The sequence below is a fragment of the Moschus berezovskii genome, chromosome 12 (genome assembly GCF_049115385.1).
Source record: "Moschus berezovskii isolate FMDL1 chromosome 12, NW_MosBer_1.0, whole genome shotgun sequence".
Taxonomy (NCBI): Eukaryota; Metazoa; Chordata; class Mammalia; order Artiodactyla; family Moschidae; genus Moschus; species Moschus berezovskii.
The window spans coordinates 86,274,154-86,295,042 of record NC_142471.1 but is presented as its reverse complement, the minus strand read 5'-3'; the positions used below and the strand labels follow the sequence as shown (position 1 = coordinate 86,295,042).

At 46.5% G+C, this 20,889-nt stretch overlaps 1 protein-coding gene across 1 annotated transcript in view; it reads right to left on the bottom strand.

Annotated features, from left to right (window-relative positions):
* The window catches only part of PLPP4 (phospholipid phosphatase 4), a 167,818-nt gene extending 147,238 nt beyond the window's left edge, over positions 1-20,580 (bottom strand). Inside the window, exon 1 of the mRNA XM_088842539.1 lies at positions 20,492-20,580. Within this exon, the coding sequence (XP_088698665.1) occupies positions 20,492-20,571 (80 nt within the window). The 5' untranslated portion in view covers positions 20,572-20,580. The remainder of the gene's footprint in view (positions 1-20,491) is intronic.
* Between the last annotated feature and the right edge of the window lie 309 nt (positions 20,581-20,889).

The window sequence follows — 20,889 nt, the reverse complement described above, 5'->3', positions numbered from 1 at the left end:
ACATTGCAGGCGGCTTATTTACCAGCTGAGCCACAAGGGAAGTCCACTAACTGCAAGGGAAGAAAATTCAAAATTAAGAAGCCTTTGTTCTGCTCCTTCACTTGTGGGTGGTCCAAGGCCTTGCCAGGACCCCCACCCCCACCCCCACCCCAGGGTGTCAGGGACACAGCCAGGAGCAGGACCCAAGTCCCTCATTCACAGTCCATGCTCTTGAAAGACACTCAGCTCTTTCCTGGCTGACGTCTGATTGTGATCGTGGTTTGTGTCTCCCTGATGGTTAATGATGTTGAGCATGTTTTCATGTGAGTTTTGGCCATTCTTTCATCTTTTCTTGTGAAGTATCTCTGTGTGTCTGTTGCCCATTTTTAAATTGGATTTTTGGTTTTTATTATTGATTTGAAGGAATTTTTAATATTTATCTCAACCCCAGTTCCTTCTTAGATGTACATATTACAAATATCTCCAACCTCTGCCTTAACTTTTTCTTTACAGTTCTTTTTGAAGAGCACACACTTTTAATTTTGATGAAATCCAATTTATCAATTTCCTCTTTTACACTTATTCCTTTTGTGTGTGAAGAAATCTTTGCCCGTTCCGTATCTGTGAATATTTCCCTTTGTATTTTCCTCTAGAAGCTTTATAATAGCTTTTACGTGTAGATTTATGTTATGTCCCAAATTAATTTTTGCATGTGGTATAAAGCAGGGGCTGAGGGACTTCCCTGGTGGTCCAGTGGTTATGAATCTGCCTTACAATGCAGGGGATGTGAGTTCAGTCCCTGGTCGAGGAACTAAGATCCCACGTACCATGGAGCAACAGGAGAAGCCTGCTCATTGCAACAAAGACCCAATGTAGCCAAATTATAAAAATAAAATAAAATAGCCGGCTCTCGGCAAAATAAAAAATAAAGTAGGGGCTGAGACTCTTTTATTCGTAAGGATATTTGGTTACTCCAGCATTGCTTGTAAAGAATACAGTCTTTTTCAGCTGAATTGCCCTGATGCCTTTGTCAAAAGCTGACCATTGTATGGGTCTCCTCAGTTCTTCTCATTTCTCCACCCATCTCTTTGGGATCCAGCTCTGTGCTAGCCAGTATCAAGGGACTTGTACCAATGTCCATTACAGCTTTACGCATGATAACCGAATATTAGAAACAACCCAAATATTTCTTAACATAAGCACAGATAATGGATAAATGGTGGCATATTAATACAATGAAATACTGTGTGTGTGTTAAGTCACTTCAGTTGTGTCCAACTCTTTGTGACCCTGTGAACTGTAGCCCCCCAGGCTCCTCTGTCCGTAGAATTCTCCAGGCAAGAATACTGGAGTGGGTTGCCATTCCCTCCTCCAGTGGATCTTCCCAACCCAGGGATCGAACCCATGTCTCTTATGTCTCCTGCATTGGCAGGCAGGTTCTTTACCTCTAGCACCACCTGGAAAGCCCACAATGAAATACTATTCAGTAATAAGAAGGAATGAGCTGCTGATGACTGCAAACACAAGAATAAACCTGAAAAGCATATTTTGAGCAAAAGAAGCCAGACATAAAAGAGAACATATCATAGGATTCTATTTATATGAGCTTCTAGAACAGGCAAACTGGGCTGTGGCAATAGAGAGCAAAAGGGTAGTTACCTCTGGGCAGAGTTGAGAAGGTGACCCAGCAGAACTTCCTGAGGTGTTAGAAATATTCTATGCTTAGTTGAGGTGCTGGTTACATGGGTACATGCAGGCTTGATCCCTGGGTGGGGAAGATCCCCTGGAAGAGGGCATGGCAACCCACTCCAGTATTCCTGCCTGAGGAATCCCATGGACACAGAAGCATGGTGGGCTACAGTCCATAAGGTCGCAAAGACTTGGACACTAATGAAGTGACTTAGCATGCATGTACTTATCCAGTTGTATATTTTATATCTGTGTATTTAATTGTGTACAGGTTATATCTTAACTTCTTTTAAAAGAGGAAGAACACAGGGGAAGAATTAGGTCACAGGATGTGGAGGAAATTCTCAGTGGGATACCTCCAAGCAAACAATGCCAACTCCTCAGTTCGTTCAAGTATTGTGAGTGCCATGGGGTCAGACACACTCAGCAAAACCGCCGTGCTTTCAGAGACTCAAACAGAAAGATCTCTTCTGGGGAGTCTGGAAGCTACCCAAAGGCTCCTTGTGAGGAGGCACTCAGATAACAGTGAAGGTTGTTTCCCTGGCCACTGACCTGACCAGCGAACTCAATACCCTAACCCGTTCTTCCAGGTCAACTCTTCATTTGTTTGCAAAATTTGACCCTTCGTTAGTCAGAAATCTTCTCCCTGGGATCTCAAGCTGGTCACCTCCATGCCTTCCCTCGGCTCCCCATCCGCATTCTTGTCCCTCAGGAAACCAGGCTGTCTGGTTGGTCCTTTCTCTTCAACACCACCTCTTCCCTATTTGTGCATGCTACCGCAGGCATGCTGTCATGTCCAACTCTTTGTGACCCCATGGACTGCAGCCCGCCAGGCTCCTCTGTCCATGGGATTCTCCAGGCAAGAAGACTAGAGTGGGCTGCCATGTCCTCCTCCAGGGGAATCTTCCCGACCCAGGGATGGAACCCATGTTTCCTGACTCCTGTGTCTTCTGCACTGCAGGTGTACTTGCTATCATTTGAGCCACTGAGGAGTGCTGCAAAAATATCTACCGACGAGCAGAAAAATGTTCTCCTTAATCAACAGATTCTTCCAGGTCCTAACTGCTGTCCTGGGAATGAAGTCGACCACAGGGCTGGGCTGGGGAGCACATTGAGTTAGGTCCGGCCTCTTCCGCCCAAAACAGTGACCCTGGCTAAAGGCTATTATTTCACCATTACAACTTCATTTGTGTAGCCAGGAAATCTTTCTTCTTCAAAGATCCCCTTTTAAAGTAGATATTCTCACAAGCAGTTAATAATGATGTCTTCCTTTTCACGTGTCAACTTGCTGGTTACACCACCATTCCCTTGCATCATCTCCTGGATCCTCACCATAAGATCACGTGGAAGAAGAGGAATTATTATTGTTAATATTATGATCTCCACCTCTTTTTTTGGAAGAGAGAGCTCATTGTTATGTGTTCATCCAGACCACCTAAATGGTCTAGAACAGAGCAGAACTAAGGGGATGAATCTTCCAGTAAGAGGCTCCATGTCCTTTCCAGGGTGCCAAGACCCCCAGTCCTCAGTATCCAAGTGAGGATTGATGGGCTGCTGGGAGAGCAGAAAGAGAACACAGGACCAGTGCCTGGGGAAAGCAGGAAGACTGCATGTGGCAGGATGTTGGGGAGTGAGCAGAGGGGTGACAGGAAGGAAGGGGTGAGCAGGTCCACCTTCACCGGCTCCATTGTTTGGCATATCTACCCCCATGCGTGCAAGCTCAGCTGCTCAGTTGTGTCCGACTCTTTGCAACGCCACTGACTGTAGTCCGCCAGGCTCCTCTGTCCACGGGATTTTCTAGGAAATACTGCAGTGGTTTGCCATTTCTTCCCCCAGAGGATCTTCCTGACCCAGGGATCAAACTCATGTCTCCTGTATCTTCTGTACAGGCAGGCAGATTCTTTACCACTGAGCCACCTAGAAAGCCCATATCCATCCCCAGAGAACCTTAAATACCCCAGGAATTCAGAACACACATATAGATGAAACTGCTTCACTGAGTCTTCCAGGCCAACAGTTGAATAAATTATGATTCATCTAGTAGCAATTGATAGAAAACCTAACTCAAATCAACCTGGACATGATCAGAGGGGAACTCTGGGTTCAGGAACAGCTTGATCCAGATTCAAAACAGTGTCGTGAAGACTCAGTATCTTTTGCACATCACTCAATATAACTTCTCTGTGGTCTTCATACTCAGCTTCACTCTCTCCTTGTTAGGCAGCTCCGTCTTACAGCCTCTTAGGTTCAAGTTCAGCAAAGAAAAAAAGTGTGTGTGTGTGTGTGTGTGTTTATTTGTTTTCCAGTAGCTCTTGCAAAAGTCCTGAGGTTTGCTCTGATTCGACCAGTTTGGGTCATGGGTCTAATGACCATGGACCCATGGTGGTGGGGAACTGCAGTAATTGGGATAACTCTGGGTCATAAACCCATCCCTTTAACCCAAGAGGATCAGGAGTAGAAAAGGGACAGAACCTTGAGCTAAAGTTGGTTACTGTTACCAAAGAAAGGTGAATGGATATGGAAAAAGCCAATTTCAAATTCTCACCACACAGCACGATGCCCGCCACATAGATCTCACTAGAAGGCAATCACCAATAGAACTGAGTTGTTTCCATGTTCAGTGCTATAGCCCCTAGAAAATTACCTGGCACAGAGTACAATAGGTACTCCGTAAATAGTGATATTTATCATACAAATAAGTAAATTAGTGAAACACTAGCTTTCAGAGGAGCTGCTAATACGGTATCACATGGTTTGTTTTGCTTATCGCTTTCTTGGCCCAAACTAAACTTTCAGGAAAAACTGGGTGCACAGCCACCTCCAGCAGCTATGCCTGTTCATGTTCCATCCATCCACCCGAGCTTAAATCAGACATTTGACACCTGAGCTTAAATCAGACAACACATGCCATCTTCTAACACCGTGCAGGTGACAATGATGTATTGACTTGTATTAAAACTGCATCTTGGAGCCTAAAGAAATCTTTCCACCCTTTGTTCTTCCAGAGATTAAGGAGGATCTATTGCAAGGGGGCAGTGTGTTTATCGCAGCAATGGACAGACACACACACATATTGGCACAGCAGCCCCACACAGCACTGCCAGGGAAACAGCACAGACTTCTGGATTTCCTAAAGCTACTGCCCTGTAGATGTAGTCTTTGCAGCCAAGGAATTGGGAGTAAAGGTTGTGTTATCTGAATTGCAACTCACCAACTTCTCCAAATGTTACTCCCGAGTAGAGTTCTCTGGGGCTGCCCTGGTGGCTCAGCGGTCAAGAACCCGCCTGCCAATGCAGGAGGTGCAGGTTCGATCCCTGACTAGAGAAGATTCCATGGAGAAGGAAAATGGCAACCTACTCCAGTATTCTTGCCTGGGAAATCCCATGGACAGAGGAGCCTGACAGGCTACAGTCCATGGGATCACAAAGAGTTGGACACAACTTAGCGACTACACAACAATGGGGTTCTCTAATCATAATGTATGCATGACACTGGGACTTCAAGAATAACATGAAAAACCCACACTGTTTGCAAAGTCTGGAGTTTATTTGATTTTTATGAGAAGAGTGTCCATAATTTTTATCTGTTTCTCAGAAAGCTTCATAGGAAAATAAAAGTCAAGAACATCTGCTTTGTGATTATCAGATCAAATCAACTATGATTCCAATAAGGTTTGATCAGCAGCAACTGCAGCCTTGTGCCCCAGAGGTATTAAACAGCTTTTTATTTTTTATGATTCCAATTGAATAACAAAGATTCTCTCCCATGGTCAGACTTGGAATCAGGTCTATGTGAGCATCTAACCTAAGTCAACCAAAACACCCAGCCTATATTTGAATAGGTTGAGGGCCCCTGATCATGAGAAAAGAGGGGTGAAGTGGCCTGGGGTGGAGTTGCAGGTCCACCCAGAAAGTGATGGAAGTGTTGCTCAGTCTCCAGCTCTCTGTCACCCCCTGGACTGTCCATGGGATTTCCCCAGTAAGAATACCAGAGTGTGTTGCTATTTCTTTCCCCAGGGGATCTTCCCACCCCAGGGATGGAACCCCAGGTCTCCTGCATTGTAGGCAGATTCTCTACCATCTGAGTCACCAGGGAAGCCCAAGGTGGGTCCACCCAGGTGTCTCTAAAGGCTGACATTTAAAAACCATCCACAATGAAGGTTCTCTTCCCAAAAGGAAGACCAACCTTCTCAGAACAGCTGTCCTCAGGGTTTTGTCCTGTATCATCCACACTTTCTTCCCTAACCTTCTCCATGAAGACCTTACGAGGCATTTAAACAACATTCCCAAGACTGGGTCAGCACAAGGATGACCGTTCCAGACAAACCAAAGGGATGGCATTTGTTGACCAGTTACCGATGACCACTCTCAGGAAATTTCTTGACTCGGAAATAGTGGATGTCCATTGTTTTTCTTGTTGTTCAGTCGTCCAGTTGGGTCCAACTCTTTGCAACCCAATGGACTATAGCACGCCATGCTGTTTTTCTATCCAGCATCAATTTGTCCTGGACAACTAACGAATAGTCCCTCATTTTCTTCTGGAAACAACTGTGGTGTAAAAACCTAAAGCTAAAATCCAATAGTACGTGTTGTGTGGACTTCTGGTGAAACCAGGAGGGCCTCAAATGGCCTAGTTTCTAATTTCCCTCCCTGCTCTGCTGTTGTGCGTAGGCCCCCTAGGCAATGATCTCGTTACATGGGAACCAGACACAGTTTCTGCTTATCCCAAGGGCCAGGTTTCTGGCCTACAAAATTATTCAAATAGGCCGATCACATCTTCCATGGAAACCAGGGTTAACCCCTCTTGCCCATGCTATTCCTGAGTGCAAGCCTCACACGGCCCTGTGTGCCATGCCGTGTCCGCCTTACTGGGACTGTGACTACATGTGACTGATCACTGTCTCATCTGTCCAGTGTCATAGGTCATGTGTCCTATGTTGGCCATCCTTATCACTCCAGGTCAGGAAACCCTCCCTGGCCAAAGAGGGGAATAGGAAGTGATTAAGACAGTCACCACACTCAGACCTTGTGCTCCCAGGCTGACCTCACCCTAGCCTCAAAGAAATGACTTTGACTCTGACCTGCAACCAGAGAATACATTCTTCCAGCCACAGTGATTGGTCAGGGCTGGACACGTGACCTGGTTAGAACCAATGAGATTCAATGCAACATCTCCCATTGCTGAGAAAGGTACTTTTCTTCTTTCATCGTAGACATTGGAGGAGATGGGACAGGAGCTGGTACCTTTTCACCACAAAGATGCTGAGAGTTAAGCTACCATGGAAAAGAGAAGGGATAAGGTTTAGAGAGCTCAGGCCCCATTGACATTGTAAGGGGCCCTGGGGGAAGTTATGCCTAAAGCTACTAACACTTAGACTTTTGAGTTCTCTAAGCCACAGCATTCTTGGTTTTGGTTAAGACAGTTTGCTTGGGATTTTTTTTTTTTTTTTTTTGTCATGGAGATGTTTGCCAAATATCTGCCATGTTCCATGCGCTGGTAAGGGATATGTGTAGGACACAGAGGTGTAGGGGCCACAGAGGTTTATTGAGCGAGATCAACATCCACAAAGCAAAAAGCTCATGAATAAGCACTGCATTCGATGGCACTGACGCTGGCAGGGATCGTTGAGAGTGACTATTTTGTCCGTCTATCAGTTGTAGAATAAAATTCCATTCCAGAATGACTCCCTCTCAGAGCCTCTAGTGGTGCACGTGCATGACCAGGAACCCTCAGCAGCGAACAGGAGAAAGTGCTGTCACCAGGACAAATCTGGCCCCTTCCCACTTTACCTGAAGCGCATCTCCTTATTCAATTCACAGGCCTGTTTTATAACTTTCCAGGACACAAGATGTTCTGACACCTGAATAATAAGTGATATTCACAAGATGTTTTCCCCTTCTCCATGCCAAGGGTGCTAATGAGAATGGTGCCATACCACCCCCTTCCCAGCCTTTGTCCAGGTAGTAAGGCGATGGTCCTCCCTCCCTTCCGAGTTCATCATTAGTAGAGCTAGACAACCACAATGCCCTCAATCTGCACAGAGCGAAAGCAAAATAGAGATGCCAACAGCCCAGAAGTGTTCCTTCGGTTTTGTCCTTGTGAGCTGAAGCAGAAAGTCAATACCAGGCCAGAGGCTCAGTGGTCCCACCAGGCAGGACAGCCAGACAGCCCTATAATCACTAACGGCATCTCCAGAGCAGGAGCCCCTGGATAGGGGGATGGGCAGATGAGTGGTTCAGCCATTCACTAAGAGAAACACCCCACAGGGGATGGGCCTGCACAAGCAACAACCGCACTGGGTTTTTTTTTTTTTTCATTGCAAACACAAAAATCTACTGGTAATAGATGAAAATTTGGAGAAGTTGGATCTCTGTGGGTGACAGGTGCTATATATGCTACCCACTGAATGACTTGTTGTAAAAGTAGGGAACATGACTGTACGTGATTCTTCGCCAATTTTTACTGAGTCCTACCAACACTGTGAAGATAAAAGATATCTTCTTCCAAGAGGAAGTGAAGTGACAGTCGCTCAGTTGTGTCCAACTCTTTGAGACCCCATGGACTATACAGTCCGTGGAATTCTCCAGGCCAGAATACTGGAGTGGGGCGCCCTTCCCTTCAGCAGGGGATCTTCCCAACCCAGGGATCGAACCCAGGTCTCCCACATTGCAGGCGAAAGTCCCTTATTTTCAGCCTTGCCTCATCCATGCCATTAGGAACAGTTAACACATTTGTGAAATGAATGAGGCACAGCTTGGAGTTGGAAGATAGATTTGAACCCCAGCTCTGCCTCTGTTTCACTGTGTGATCTTGAACAAATGACTTAACCTCTCTGTGCCTCTTTCCCTATAAAAAGGCGATGGTAATTATATCTGCCTCACAGAGCATCTGCGGTGCCCAGAGAGATGAAGCATGTGAGTGCTGCGTACCATGCGTGGGACATGGCCATGCTGGGAAAGCAAAGCTGCAGGCACTGCAGACTGGAAGAGCGAGGGGCCGGGAGTTTTACAGGCTAAACACCAGAATATGGTGGTTTCGAACCTGGCTCTGCTTCAAGGTGCTGTAATCAAATGGGTGCTGTTTTAAAATATATTTAAAGCACCTTAAAAACTGTAAAAAAAAAAGAACACACACCTACTGGGGTGGCATACTAAATCTTAACATATCCAAGATTGCTAGAGCATGAACTGGTACAGCCTCAAGAACTCATTTTTGTGCGAACTTTGGGAAAGAACGCATCTTCCATCTCTGTGTTGGCCTGACCTTCATAGGAAGGTGGCACCAATTAGGCACCACTGCACTCTGGTGGGTTGTTTTAAAAAGTCAGCTTCTGCACATTTCTTCGCCTCTAATGCACAAATGAGGACACCACGGCCTGCCCGGAGCCTGCCCTTATCAGTTTGAAGCAGTCAGCAGTGCCACCACAGGTGAACGGAAGGGCCTTCATGCCACGCACACGATGCAGCCGTTTCACCAAGGTAACCCTGTATGCTGGGCCAGGAGAGGTACTGCTTTTCTCAAAGGGTTCTGCTGCTTCTTGCTTGATCTCCAGAATGGAAAATGGTTTAAATCTGGGGTGCTTCTCAGGTGAACTTGAAACTGGCTCCCACACACAGAGGGCCAGGAGAGAGGCAGGCTTCTCCAGATGGGCTATCATTGTTGTTTAGTCCTAAGTTGTGTCTGACTCTTTACAACCCCATGGACTGTAGCCCACCAGGCTCCTCTGTCCATGGGATGTCCCTGGCAAGAATATTAGAGTGGGTTGCCATTTTCTGCTCCAAAGGATCTTCCCAATCCAGGGATCAAGCTCACATCTCCTGCTTAGCGGGTAAGTTCTTTACCACTAAGCCCCCAAGGAAGCCAGATGGGTAGGTGGCAGGTTTAATAAGCAAATGAACTTACGAGGCTTGTCTTGAGTGGTCAGTTCAGTTCAGTCACTCCGTCATGTCTGACTCTTTGTGACCCCATGGACTGCAGCACACCAGGCTTCCCTGTCCATCACCAACTCCCAGAGCTTGCTCAAACTCATGTCCATCGAGTTGCTGATGTCATCCAACCATCTCATCCTCTGTCGTCCCCTTCTCCTCCTGCCTTCAGTCTTTCCCAGCATCAGGGTCTTTTCCAATGAGTCAGTTCTTTACATCAGGTGGCCAAAGTATTGGAGTTTCAGCTTCAGCATCAGTCCTTCCAATGAATATTCAGGACTGATTTCCTTTAGGACGGACTGGTTAGATCTCCTTGCAGCCCAAGGGACTCTCAAGAGTCTTCTCCAACACCACACAAGATGAGTTTATCTCTATACCCACTCACCAGAGTCTTAAAAGTTTGTGCAGAAGCCTTAACAGGGTTCAGTCACGTGCACTATCCAGATGGTCTCAACAATGCCTGACTCGGAAGGCTGTGACCTTGAAAACAGCTCCCATTGTGAGAACGGTGGGCAGAAGACAGAGTCCAAAGACAGGGCAGGGGTGAGGAGCCAAATTCCAATCTGAGTCAACAAGCGTCATTTCCCCTCGAGGACCCCTTCCCCATCAAGTGCTTGTTAGACCTTGTTGGTGATTAGACCTTGTCAGTCTGAAAATAATCACTACCCATTTCTCATGCTTTCGGGAGTTTAACTGAAGATTGCATACTGTGATTGCAAGGTGAGATCTTAAAAGCCCATTGATAATGCGACTGCTGCTGCTGCTGCTAAGTCACTTCAGTCATGTCCGACTCTGTGCGACGCCATAGACGGCAGCCCACCAGGCTCCCCCGTCCCTGGGATTCTCCAGGCAAGAACACTGGAGTGGCTTGCCATTGCCTTCTCTGATAATGCGACTACTATGTGTAAAATAGACCGCGAGAAGCTGCTGTAGGGAGTTCAGCTCAGTGCTCTATGATGACCTAGAGGGGTGGGATGGGGAGAGTGGAAGGGAGGCTCAAGATGGATAGGATTTATGTATCCATATGACTGATCATGATGCTGTACTGTAGAAACTAACACAACTTTGGAAAGCAATTATATTCCAATTTTTAAGGTCCAAAAAATAAAATAAAATGCCAAATCTAGAAGGAAAAAACATTGTTAGATTTGTAACTCTGTGCCTGTGTGAAAAGGGCTTCCCAGGTGGCTCAGTGGTAAAGAACCTGCCTGCCACTGCAGGAGACATGGGTTTGATCTCTGGGTCAGAAAGATCCTGTGAAGAAGGAAATGTGGTGAGTGGCAACCCACTCCTGTGCCCATTTTACAGATGAGTAAACTGAGTGGCTCAGAGGTTAAAGTGTCTGCCTCCAATGTGGGAGACCCGGGTTCGATCCCTGGGTCGAGAAGATCCCCTGGAGAAGGAAACAGTAACCCACTCCAGTATTCTTGCCTGGAGAATCCCATGGACGGAGAAGCCTGGTAGGCTACAGTCCAGGGGGTCACAAAGAGTCGGACACGACTGAGCGACGGAACGGAACGGAAACTGAAGCTTGGAGAGATTAAAGAGCTAGCTCATGATGCCATCGGTCAATACAATCAACTACAGCACTTGAACCTGGAGCTGTCTGACTTCACACTCTTCGCCCCTTATCATGCCATGGAATTTCAGTCTCACTCACTCTCATGTATGATGTTAACTAGTTGGTTACTCTGATTTCTATTCCATAGCAGACTAGAAACAGAAAATGTCAGGCACATGTGTGGCCGCTCCGTGCCAGCACTCAGGGATGATGGATGAATCTCACTGTAGAACAGCTCTGCCCAATGACAAACACCCACCTCAAATAATCATATAAAGATTAAATGATGTGCAGTACCTCCCAAACAGAACCTAAGGATGCTATGAAGTTTCTGAAAGACTTCCAATAACAGTCATAAGCCACGTCCAGGTTTGTTCTTTGGAAGAGTCTGTCTCAATGATCTGATTCTCCGTGACCTGGCAGAGCTGAGTTCCCCATCGCAGAATTTCTAAGCCAACATGACGAGTCTGGAACAGAGGGCAGGAAAGGGCTGAAGGGCCAAGGGGATCATTTTGGGAGGAAAACAGTATGGCTTTGTGGGTAGGTGGGGTTAGCAAGGCCACACTCAGGAGGAGGAGGGCTGTGAGGGCAGGCCCAGCAGCATCTCAGCTGACAGCTCAGGACACCCCTATGGGAACAGGACGAGAACCAGTTTTTCGGAGAGGCTGCAAGACCAGATTAAATTAAGGGGGAGCCGCATGAAGAGAAAGCACCTCCTTTTATCTTCAAAGCCCTTTGCAAAAACTGAATCTGAAAACAGTCTGACCTCCTAGGAAGCACTGCATGGGAGGGCTTCTGCCAGCCAGTTTTAAAGGAGAAGTGAGACGGAGACAGCCTGATGGGGCCAGAACCAAGGAAGAACCCAGAACCAAGGAAGAAGCATCCTTTAAAGCAGTGCTCTGGTCTGACCACCCACTGCTGCTCCCAAGAGGGCTACAACTTTGAAAACCTCCTTCAAAGGGAATAGGCTGCAGACCATTCCCTTCAGTCACAGCCTAGGAAATAGACATCTGTCACACCACGACTCTCACCTAACTGTTCGCTCCTTGTCCATGGCGGGGGGGCGGGGTGCAGTTCTTACAAGCTGCTGCCTCTGTGGTTCTGGTCATGCTGCCTAGTGACTCTTAAATCCACATTATAAACCTGTCAGACAATAGCAGCACCTGCCTCTCAGGCTTCCCTTGTGGCTCAGATGGTAAGGAATCTGCTGGCAATGCAGAAGACCCAGATTTGATCTCTGGGTCGGGAAGGTTCCTTAAAGAAGGGAATGGCTACCCACTCCAGTATTCTTGCCTGGAGAATCCCAGGGACAGAGGAGCCTGGGGTCTATAGTCTAAGGGGTTGCAAAGAGTCAGACATGACTGAGTGACTAACACACACACAAACCTGCCTCTCACCTGACATTAAACGAAATTTACCAGAAGTTCTCTTCTGCTCTACCCTGGTTTAACCACCTCTGCAATGACACACTGGAAACAACACAAATGCAACACACAGACTAGAAGCAACATTTAACACAGAAGTTTGATGCTGACAATGTTCTCATCTTCCATCCCGCCCTCATCATTATTTTCTGTGATTTCAAATCACCTCGTGGAACTTTTCAGTTGCATTCAGTTAAAAAGAACTCTGCCCAAAAGATTTATGAAGCATGTCCCTTGTGGGAGAAAATGTGAGAACTTCTAAACTGATGGACTGCAAGAGTAAACTCAGCCTCCAGAGGAATTATGAAGAGCTTGGCCAGTGATTCCAGGGTTTCAACCATCCACTCAGTGCATCTCAAGCTGAGTGTCACTCAAGCAGCAGGAGCCATGCCAGTTCTGGAGTATCAGACCAGACTTGGCAGGGAAAGGTGGGAAAGGGTCATTGCTTTTTATTATTAAAATCCCCTGCTGAAGGACTTGTGCACCAATGTTTACAGCAGCATTATTCAGAATAGCCAAAAGATGGAAGCAATCCAAGTGTCCACAGATCCACAGATAGAGGAATGGATAAACAAAGTATGATCAAACATAAAATGGAATTTTATTCAGCCTTTGGAAGAAGGAAATGCTGACAGCTGCTACAACATGGATGAATCTTGAGGACATTATGCAAAGTGGAATAAGCCAACACAAGAAGATAAGCATTATATGATTCCATTCATCATAAGAGGGACCTGGAGGAGTCAAATCCATGGAGATATTACCGAGTCCAAGCTCATTCTGCTTGCCGCGCTCTAGGCCAATGAATCCAAGAGGAGGTGTTGAGGCGAGGAATATGATTTTATTTGGAAAGCCAGCTGACTGAGAAGATGGCAGACTAGTGTCTCAAAATAACCATCTTGTCGAGGTTTGGATGCCAGGTTATTTTATGGATCAGAGATGGGGGAGGTGATAAAACAGTAAAAAGGACATTTAATCTTGCTAGTATCTCCTAGAATCCTCCCCTAGGGGGTTGGATTTCTTTTTTCCTGCAGTCTACAGGTGGACAGGCTTATGAACAAAGGCACTTTAGTTTAAGGGTCAGGGAGTGCTTAGTTGCTCAGTTGTGTCCGATTCTTTGCGACCTCAGGGACTGTAGCCCCCCAGGCTCCTCTGTCCATGGGGATGCTCCAGGCAAGAATACTAGAGTGGGTTGCCATGCTCTCCTCCAGGGGATCTTTCCAACCCAGGGATTGACTCCAGGTCTCCTGTATTGCAGGTGGATTCTTTACCATCTGAGCCAACATGGAAGGGTCAGGGAGAAGGGGCAGGATTCTCTGAGGCAGGACATTACGTATGATCATAATGACAAAAGCAGCAGAAAGCAAGTCAAAGAAACAGTCTCACCATGGAGTCAGAATTGGCTTCTCCCTGCAACAGAGAAGACAGTGGCATGGTCTGGGGGTGGGGAGGAGAATGGTATGTTAGGATTTAATGGGCATGGAGTTTCAGTTTGGAAGGATGAAAACTTTCTGCAGATGGTTGGTGGTGATGGTTATTAAACAATGAGAGCACACTGAATGCCACAAAACTATACACTTAAAACTGGTAAATTTTACGTTATTTCTCTTTAACCACAGTGATGAAAAAAATCCCCTGCTGGAAGAATTTCCCATCGTGTTGTTTTTCCACCAACCAAAGAGCCATGCAGAGCACCGATTCACACCATCCCACAAAATTCATATTGTTTACCATTTTGTTCTCATTCCCATTCTCCTCTGCATTTTCTCTTCATCTTCTCTGTGCCTGACAAGGTGTTCTTTTTCAGAAACTGACTTTTGCTAAGTTAGAAGTGCCATGGAGTACACTTTTTACTGGATATAACAAATAAACAAAAAACAAGAGAAACAAACAGCACTGATTGCAGCATCCTAACACCAACATTGCAGCCTTCCTGTTTCAAAAGGTTGTCACAGAGACTCACGTTGGGTTACACTTTTTAATACAGCATGGTAAAAGCTCTGATTGCTTTCTGGCTGAAGATTTTAGGCACATAACTTTCTGCTTAATGACCTCAGAGCAATTTATCTAATTTTTCACAATATGCAAGGAATGAAAAGGTCAAATGGAGAAAATGACTAAATGTTTTCAAAGCTCTCTGCACTTCATAAATTCATCCTTTAATGCCATCACGCATATCTATCTGGCAGCACTTTTTTCACTTTCTTCCTTTCAAAGGGGACTTGGTGCCAGCAAAAAAAAAAATTACACAGAAAGTTCTAAAACAATAAAGACAAAGTCACATCCCCCTTTAAAAAGACAGAAGTAGAATTTCCAAAAGTGGGTTCCATGAACTGTCTGTATTAGAATCGCAAATGTGCTGATTAAAGATGTAGATGCCCCACTGAGTCAGAATCTCTGGGGTGCTGGCCCTGAACCCACTTTTTAGAATATTTCACAAGGTCCCAGGTAACTAAGGGAAGGCTAGACTGGTGGACAAGACAGCTGAATTTGCTCAGAAGGGCTGCACGTCAAAAGGCTAGCTAGGGAGGGCAGATACAAGAGCCCAGGGCCTCACCTACTTGAGGCCCAACCCAGGTGCCTCTCCTATAGGCCTCATGGCCCCAGCCCTCCACGTCCAGCATCCTCAGACAGCCTCACTGGTTGACTTTGAGTGGACAGCAGACACTGTGCTCTCAGCACCTTTACTTAATAAGTACAAAAATGTAATGGCCAGTCTGGGCAGGAGCCTCAACTGCCCTCCTTCAGCCTCCGACTGGCCTCACCACTGTGGGCACTGCCGTGACCAGAACTGCTGCCAGGCTGCACCTCATTCAACCAGAGCCCCTTTCCAGGCCTGCTGGAGTGGCAGTACCAGGGTGAGCAAACGGATCTTGGTCTTAAGTACTCAGTCTCAACCATTGCTTGTGGCCACCAGGGACCTATGCTGTCTGGTACGGGCTGAGAGGGGCAAGGCAGTGTCAGTTTCCAGCACACCCTCTCTGCCCTTTTATTGCTTTAACACAGGGGTCTCCAGCCTCTCAGATCTAATGCCTGATGATCTGAGGAGGCGCGGATGTGATAATAATAGAAATAAAGTGCACAATGAACATAATGTGCTTGAATCATTCCAAAACCATCCCCACCCCCACCCCCACCCCCAGCCCATGGAAAATTTTCCTCCTAGGAAACCCATCCCTTGTGCCAAAAAGGTTGGGGACCGCTACTTTAAGACAATACTTTTCAGAGCTCTGTGAATTATTTACTCATTTATTTATAAGTACTTATGTAGCACTTTCTGTTCCAGAAAACTTCTAAGTGCTTTATAAATATTAACTCATTCAATTCTTATAAAAAACCCTGAAGCAGAGACTCTGTGCTCAGTTGTGTCTGACTCTTTGCGACCCCATGGACTGTAGCCTGCTGGTCTCCTGTGTCCGTGGGATGTTCCAGGCGAGAACACTGGAGCGGGCGGCCATTCCTTCTCCAGGATCCTCCTGATCCAGGGATCGAACCCGCATCCCTTGCAACTCCTGCATGAGCAGGCCGATTCTTTACCACTCGCACCACCTGGGAAGCCCTAGAGACTCCTCACCCTCATTTGAAAGTGGGACAGGCGAAGCACAGAGAAGTTCAGAACTCGCCCACAGCCGTTAACTGGCAGAACCGATTCAAGCCAAGATGGTCTATCTTCGCAATCTGTACCAAGCTGTTTAAATAGGGGATATATGAATTGCAGGCAAAATAAAGCACATCAATCACAACACAGAGGGTACTAAATTCTGGTTACTGTTCCCTATCCTGAGGCTTTGTTGAAAGGGGAAATGGAAGCGCACCTTTGAGAGGTGTTAAAGGAAAAGGCACAGAACTGAAGCTTTCTCGCTGGTACTGCTGGGGCTGAACGAGAACTGGAGAACAAGCAGCTTCCCATCCTGTGTGCCAGTGCTACCTAAGGCCACCAAGTGCACAGCTGAGGGCATCTTTTAAGGAAACAACCTGCTGACAAATTATCGCCTTGTACTCAGCCCACCTTTCTAGTTTCTTTTCTTATAGCTTAAACCTCTTCTTCATATCTGTGCATGCTGTGGATTCACTGGAAAGATCTTTCCTTTGTTGGTGCAGACTGACATCTTAGCCCTAGTCACATGTGAATCCATGCAAGCTGAGTCTAAGTTGACAACACCTTTACAGCCGAATATCTCCAGTCAACACACAGCATCAGCTGGTCTAGGAGCATAGTTATCAATATGTGGTGTCTGACCAACAGGAGCAGTATCACCCAAGAACATGTTAGGACGAATTCTCTGTCCCACCCCAGAGCTACTGAATCAAAAACTGGGGACTAGAGCCCTGTGTTCTGTGCTTTAACAATTCTCTGAATTTAAGAAAAGTAGTCTAGAAAAAGATAACCAAATACCATGCATACACTAATAAAAAAATAACGTCCATTTCTTACTATGAGTTAGGTTTTTAAGAGTTTATCTGGGATTAAATACTGGTCCTACATTGTACTGCCTGTATGGTTTTAGGCCATTTGCCTCTGTAAATCTCAGTTTCCTGTAAGATGGGAATAACAAGACTTGATGTTACCTGGATTAAATGGAAACTATGCATCCAGAATGCTGACAGCACATAGAACATGACAAATACTCAAGATATGTTTGTGCTAGTATTTATCACTTTGGTCATCTTTATGGGTGCAACAGCCTGTGTTAAGGAATATTTTAAAAGGAGAAGGACTGCGTTATGGGTGGGAATTCTCAGAGAATACCCAGGCAAAGACTGTAGAAGATTCCATTTTGTTCAAAATATGTGCCTGACCTAGATGGGGTGGGACTGGGATGGGGGGTGGGAGAGAAGCTCCAGAGGGAGGAGATATATAGATACACAGACATATATATACATATATATACTGAGAACCGATCCACACTGTTGTAGAGCAGAAACCAACACAGCACTGTAAAGCAGTTAACTTCCAACTTAAAAAAAAAACAAAACTAGGAGCCTGTCTGGCCAAACTCTTTCCCCACTGGCCTATTAGCCTAGAGCATCAGCATCCCCGACTTTCAAGATCCCTAGAATGCAGAGATGGTGCTTTCGATAGACCCTGCCAGCCAGACTCTTCTCCTCCCCAGGAAGTATGTGAAGACAGTGGCCAGGGGAGGGGATGGGGTTCACGGAGGACCCGATAAACAGGGATGGGGGATGCGGAGGAAGATGGGACCATCCTGGGCAGAGCCCAGGTCCCGGGTCTTCCCCTCTGCCACCTGCCGAGGCCTCTGTCCTCCTGTGGTCACCGTGGCCAGCCTTGAAAACGTGCTACTCCCCTGTATCTGGACACAAACCTTTCCCTCAAACCCTTCCACACAGGCTGGAATCTTCCAACCCAATCTGTACTAAATCCAAAGGCAAGAAGAGATGGAAAGAAAATAAGCATGAAGAAATCAGGGAAAACTAACACAAAGCCCAGTCAACCAGTAGTGCTGACCAAGGACTGGGATCTGACCCTATAACAACAACTCTCCAAGTTTCTGTGAACTGATTTTTCTCATTAAAGGGGAATCGCCGGGTAATCCCAAGGGAAGTGCTACCGGCCAAGGAGAGCTCTCATTGATTCAAAGGCTCTTTTGTTATGGCATCTGAATTCCTAACCCTAACCTACCTCTCTTCATTCTTCTCACTTGGTCCTTTGGGCTAAGCTGGCTTTGTGGGAAAGAATCCGCCTGCCAATGCAGGAGATGCAGGAGACCCCAGTTCAATCCCTGGGTTGGGAAGATCTCCTGGGGAAGGAAATGGCTACCCACTCCAGTATTCTTGCCTGGAAAATCCCAAGGACAGAGAAGCCTGGCAGGCTACAGTCCCTGGGGTCACAACGAGTAGGACACGACTGAGCACACACTCACACACCCCCAACAGCAAGGGAGTTTACGACATTTGCTGACTGACAACAGCTGAGGTCAGCAAGTTAGGTCACATGTAGGTTGAAACACAGCTGAGGATAAGAAAGAGTCCATCGGATGGAAGACAAGAATGATAACCACACAGCTGAGCACCCAGGAAGTGCCAGGAACTGTGCTGAACTTGCTACATCCACCCTCCCACCCACCCTCCTAACAGATCAACAAAGGCAATAATAATAGTTTTTGCAATCAATTGAGTACTCACTGTGTACCAAGGACTGGCCTAGACACTTTACATAAAGTCTTCACACATTTAATTCTTATTACAACTGTATAAGCTATAGATAATTATTATGCCTATTTTTAACATGAGGAATTTGAGACACCAGGAAATTAAACTCTGGATCTGAAGTCACACAGAGTAAATATAGCAGAGGCTGGAGTTGAACCCAGGGACTGACCAGAAAATCCACCATCCCCAGCACTAGGAAAAAGGGACAGCAGTTGTCCAGGGAGAGCAGGAGTGGCATTGGCCGGAAGGTCCGCTGAGTGCTGGGAAAGTGCAGTTATTTTAGCTTCAGGAAATGATTTGCATGAGATGAAAAAAAAAAATAATAATGTGGAATCTGGGCCCACAAGGCATTCAGGAAAAGAAAATTCAGTCTCCGAGGAAAACAAAAGAACTGAAAGTGAAGAGGGTGAGCTGCTTGCTCTCTCAACAGCTACATGAATCAAGAGTTTCAGTAAAGAAAAGAAACAAAGTTCTTAACAGCAATTCTTTGGATGGATTTTATAACACCAACAGAAAAGACAAAGAACCAGACAAGAGCGATCCAAGCAACAAGAAATACACTGTGGCCACTCCCCAGAGAACAATCGGTCAGGACTCTCCCTGGACCTTCTGCTGTGCCGCGTCCCCGACTCAGCTACCCTTGGCTCTGAGTCATCTCTCAGTTCCCTCCACTGGTGCGTCATCTTCTCAGCCGGGGGCACTGGGATGGCTGAGTCTGGACCAGGGACAAACCCTCATTCAGCTTCTAGGATCTCTGGCATCAAGATTCACACAACACAGGATGCCCTTCCTTTTCCTCCCAAATCCACGCCATGCGCAACAGTTGCCGAGGCTGACTTGAACAGATACACGACGTGCCAGGTCAGTGGAGATCCTGAAGACTAACAAGCCTGGAATAAAAACAGTTGGCGAGGGATCCAATATAGGGGCAAACCCACTTGCCTCTACGAGTAGATGTATCTGTTTTAATGACTGAGTACCAGTACCACCAGCCTTGTGAAAAGGTTCCCTCGACTCCGGAGGGTTTAATACTTGAGATCCCCGTGCCTCCTCACCATCCAGTGGCTGAGGATGATGACCAAGTGCTCCTGGAGTCAGTGGGCTGCAAAATTCTCCCCTGAAGGTCCCCTTGGGCCCACCATCCTCTGTGTGACCAACGCTCAGAGGAACGGCATCAGGAAAGTACCCTCTGGAGGGGCACGTTCATGGCCATGTGCTGACCTCCTATCAACAGAAGAAGGCACCACGACCTTGGAATTTTTCTCATCTGTGCAAAGGCTGGCCCTGCATCCAGTTCTTCAGCCTCTGCTTGTGCCGACCTGGAAATCTCAGCGTGAACTCCCCTGTGCAGTGATAAGCCTTCCCAGCTCCCACAGCTCCCTTTGTGGGGCATCCCTCTTTTTGCTTAGTTCCAGCTTGGCATGGCAGGGTCAGACAGCGAATCATAAGCAGAAGTCATTCATGCATGCACACGCCACAGCCTAGCAGATCTGGCCATCGAAATCAAAACACAAACATGCCTCTGGTGGGGAGAGAACAATCACCACCACGAATGGAACCAAACAGCTGGCTGAGGATGACGGCGAAAGAAACCACTCAATGGGGACATTTAATTTCAAAGGAAAACCTCCAGAAAATGACAAATGCAATCTTTGGACTGAACCATCTGCAGTTGAATAGCTCCCCATGAGCAACACATTGAAACATTTATAGAATTAAGATGCTAAAAAATTAATGTTTACCTATTATAGAAGTGCTTATAATTGTCTGACGCTCGTCCATCATCAAATAACAGTTTCAAACATTCCAGGACAGGCCCCATCCAGCGAAACTGTCAAAAGAGAACAAGGAAGATTCATTAGAGGGAAAGTTTGTGAGCTGCGAGCCCTCTTGTGGCCACAAAGTGCAGTGCAGCCTGTGTCTCCATCCCCACCCCCAGCCCTCAGTCCTGGAGGAGGTGGAGTTGGGGGTTAGAGGATTGAATTTGGGGCCTGACTCCTTCACCAGACCAAGACCTCTGATTCAAAGAGACTCCTGGACAGCAAGAAAATGTTCTTCCTTCCTTGTGGTATCATCAAGGACATTAGGACAGGGCACAAACCTTCCCACACCTCAACTGTTATTCATAAACAGTGCCGTG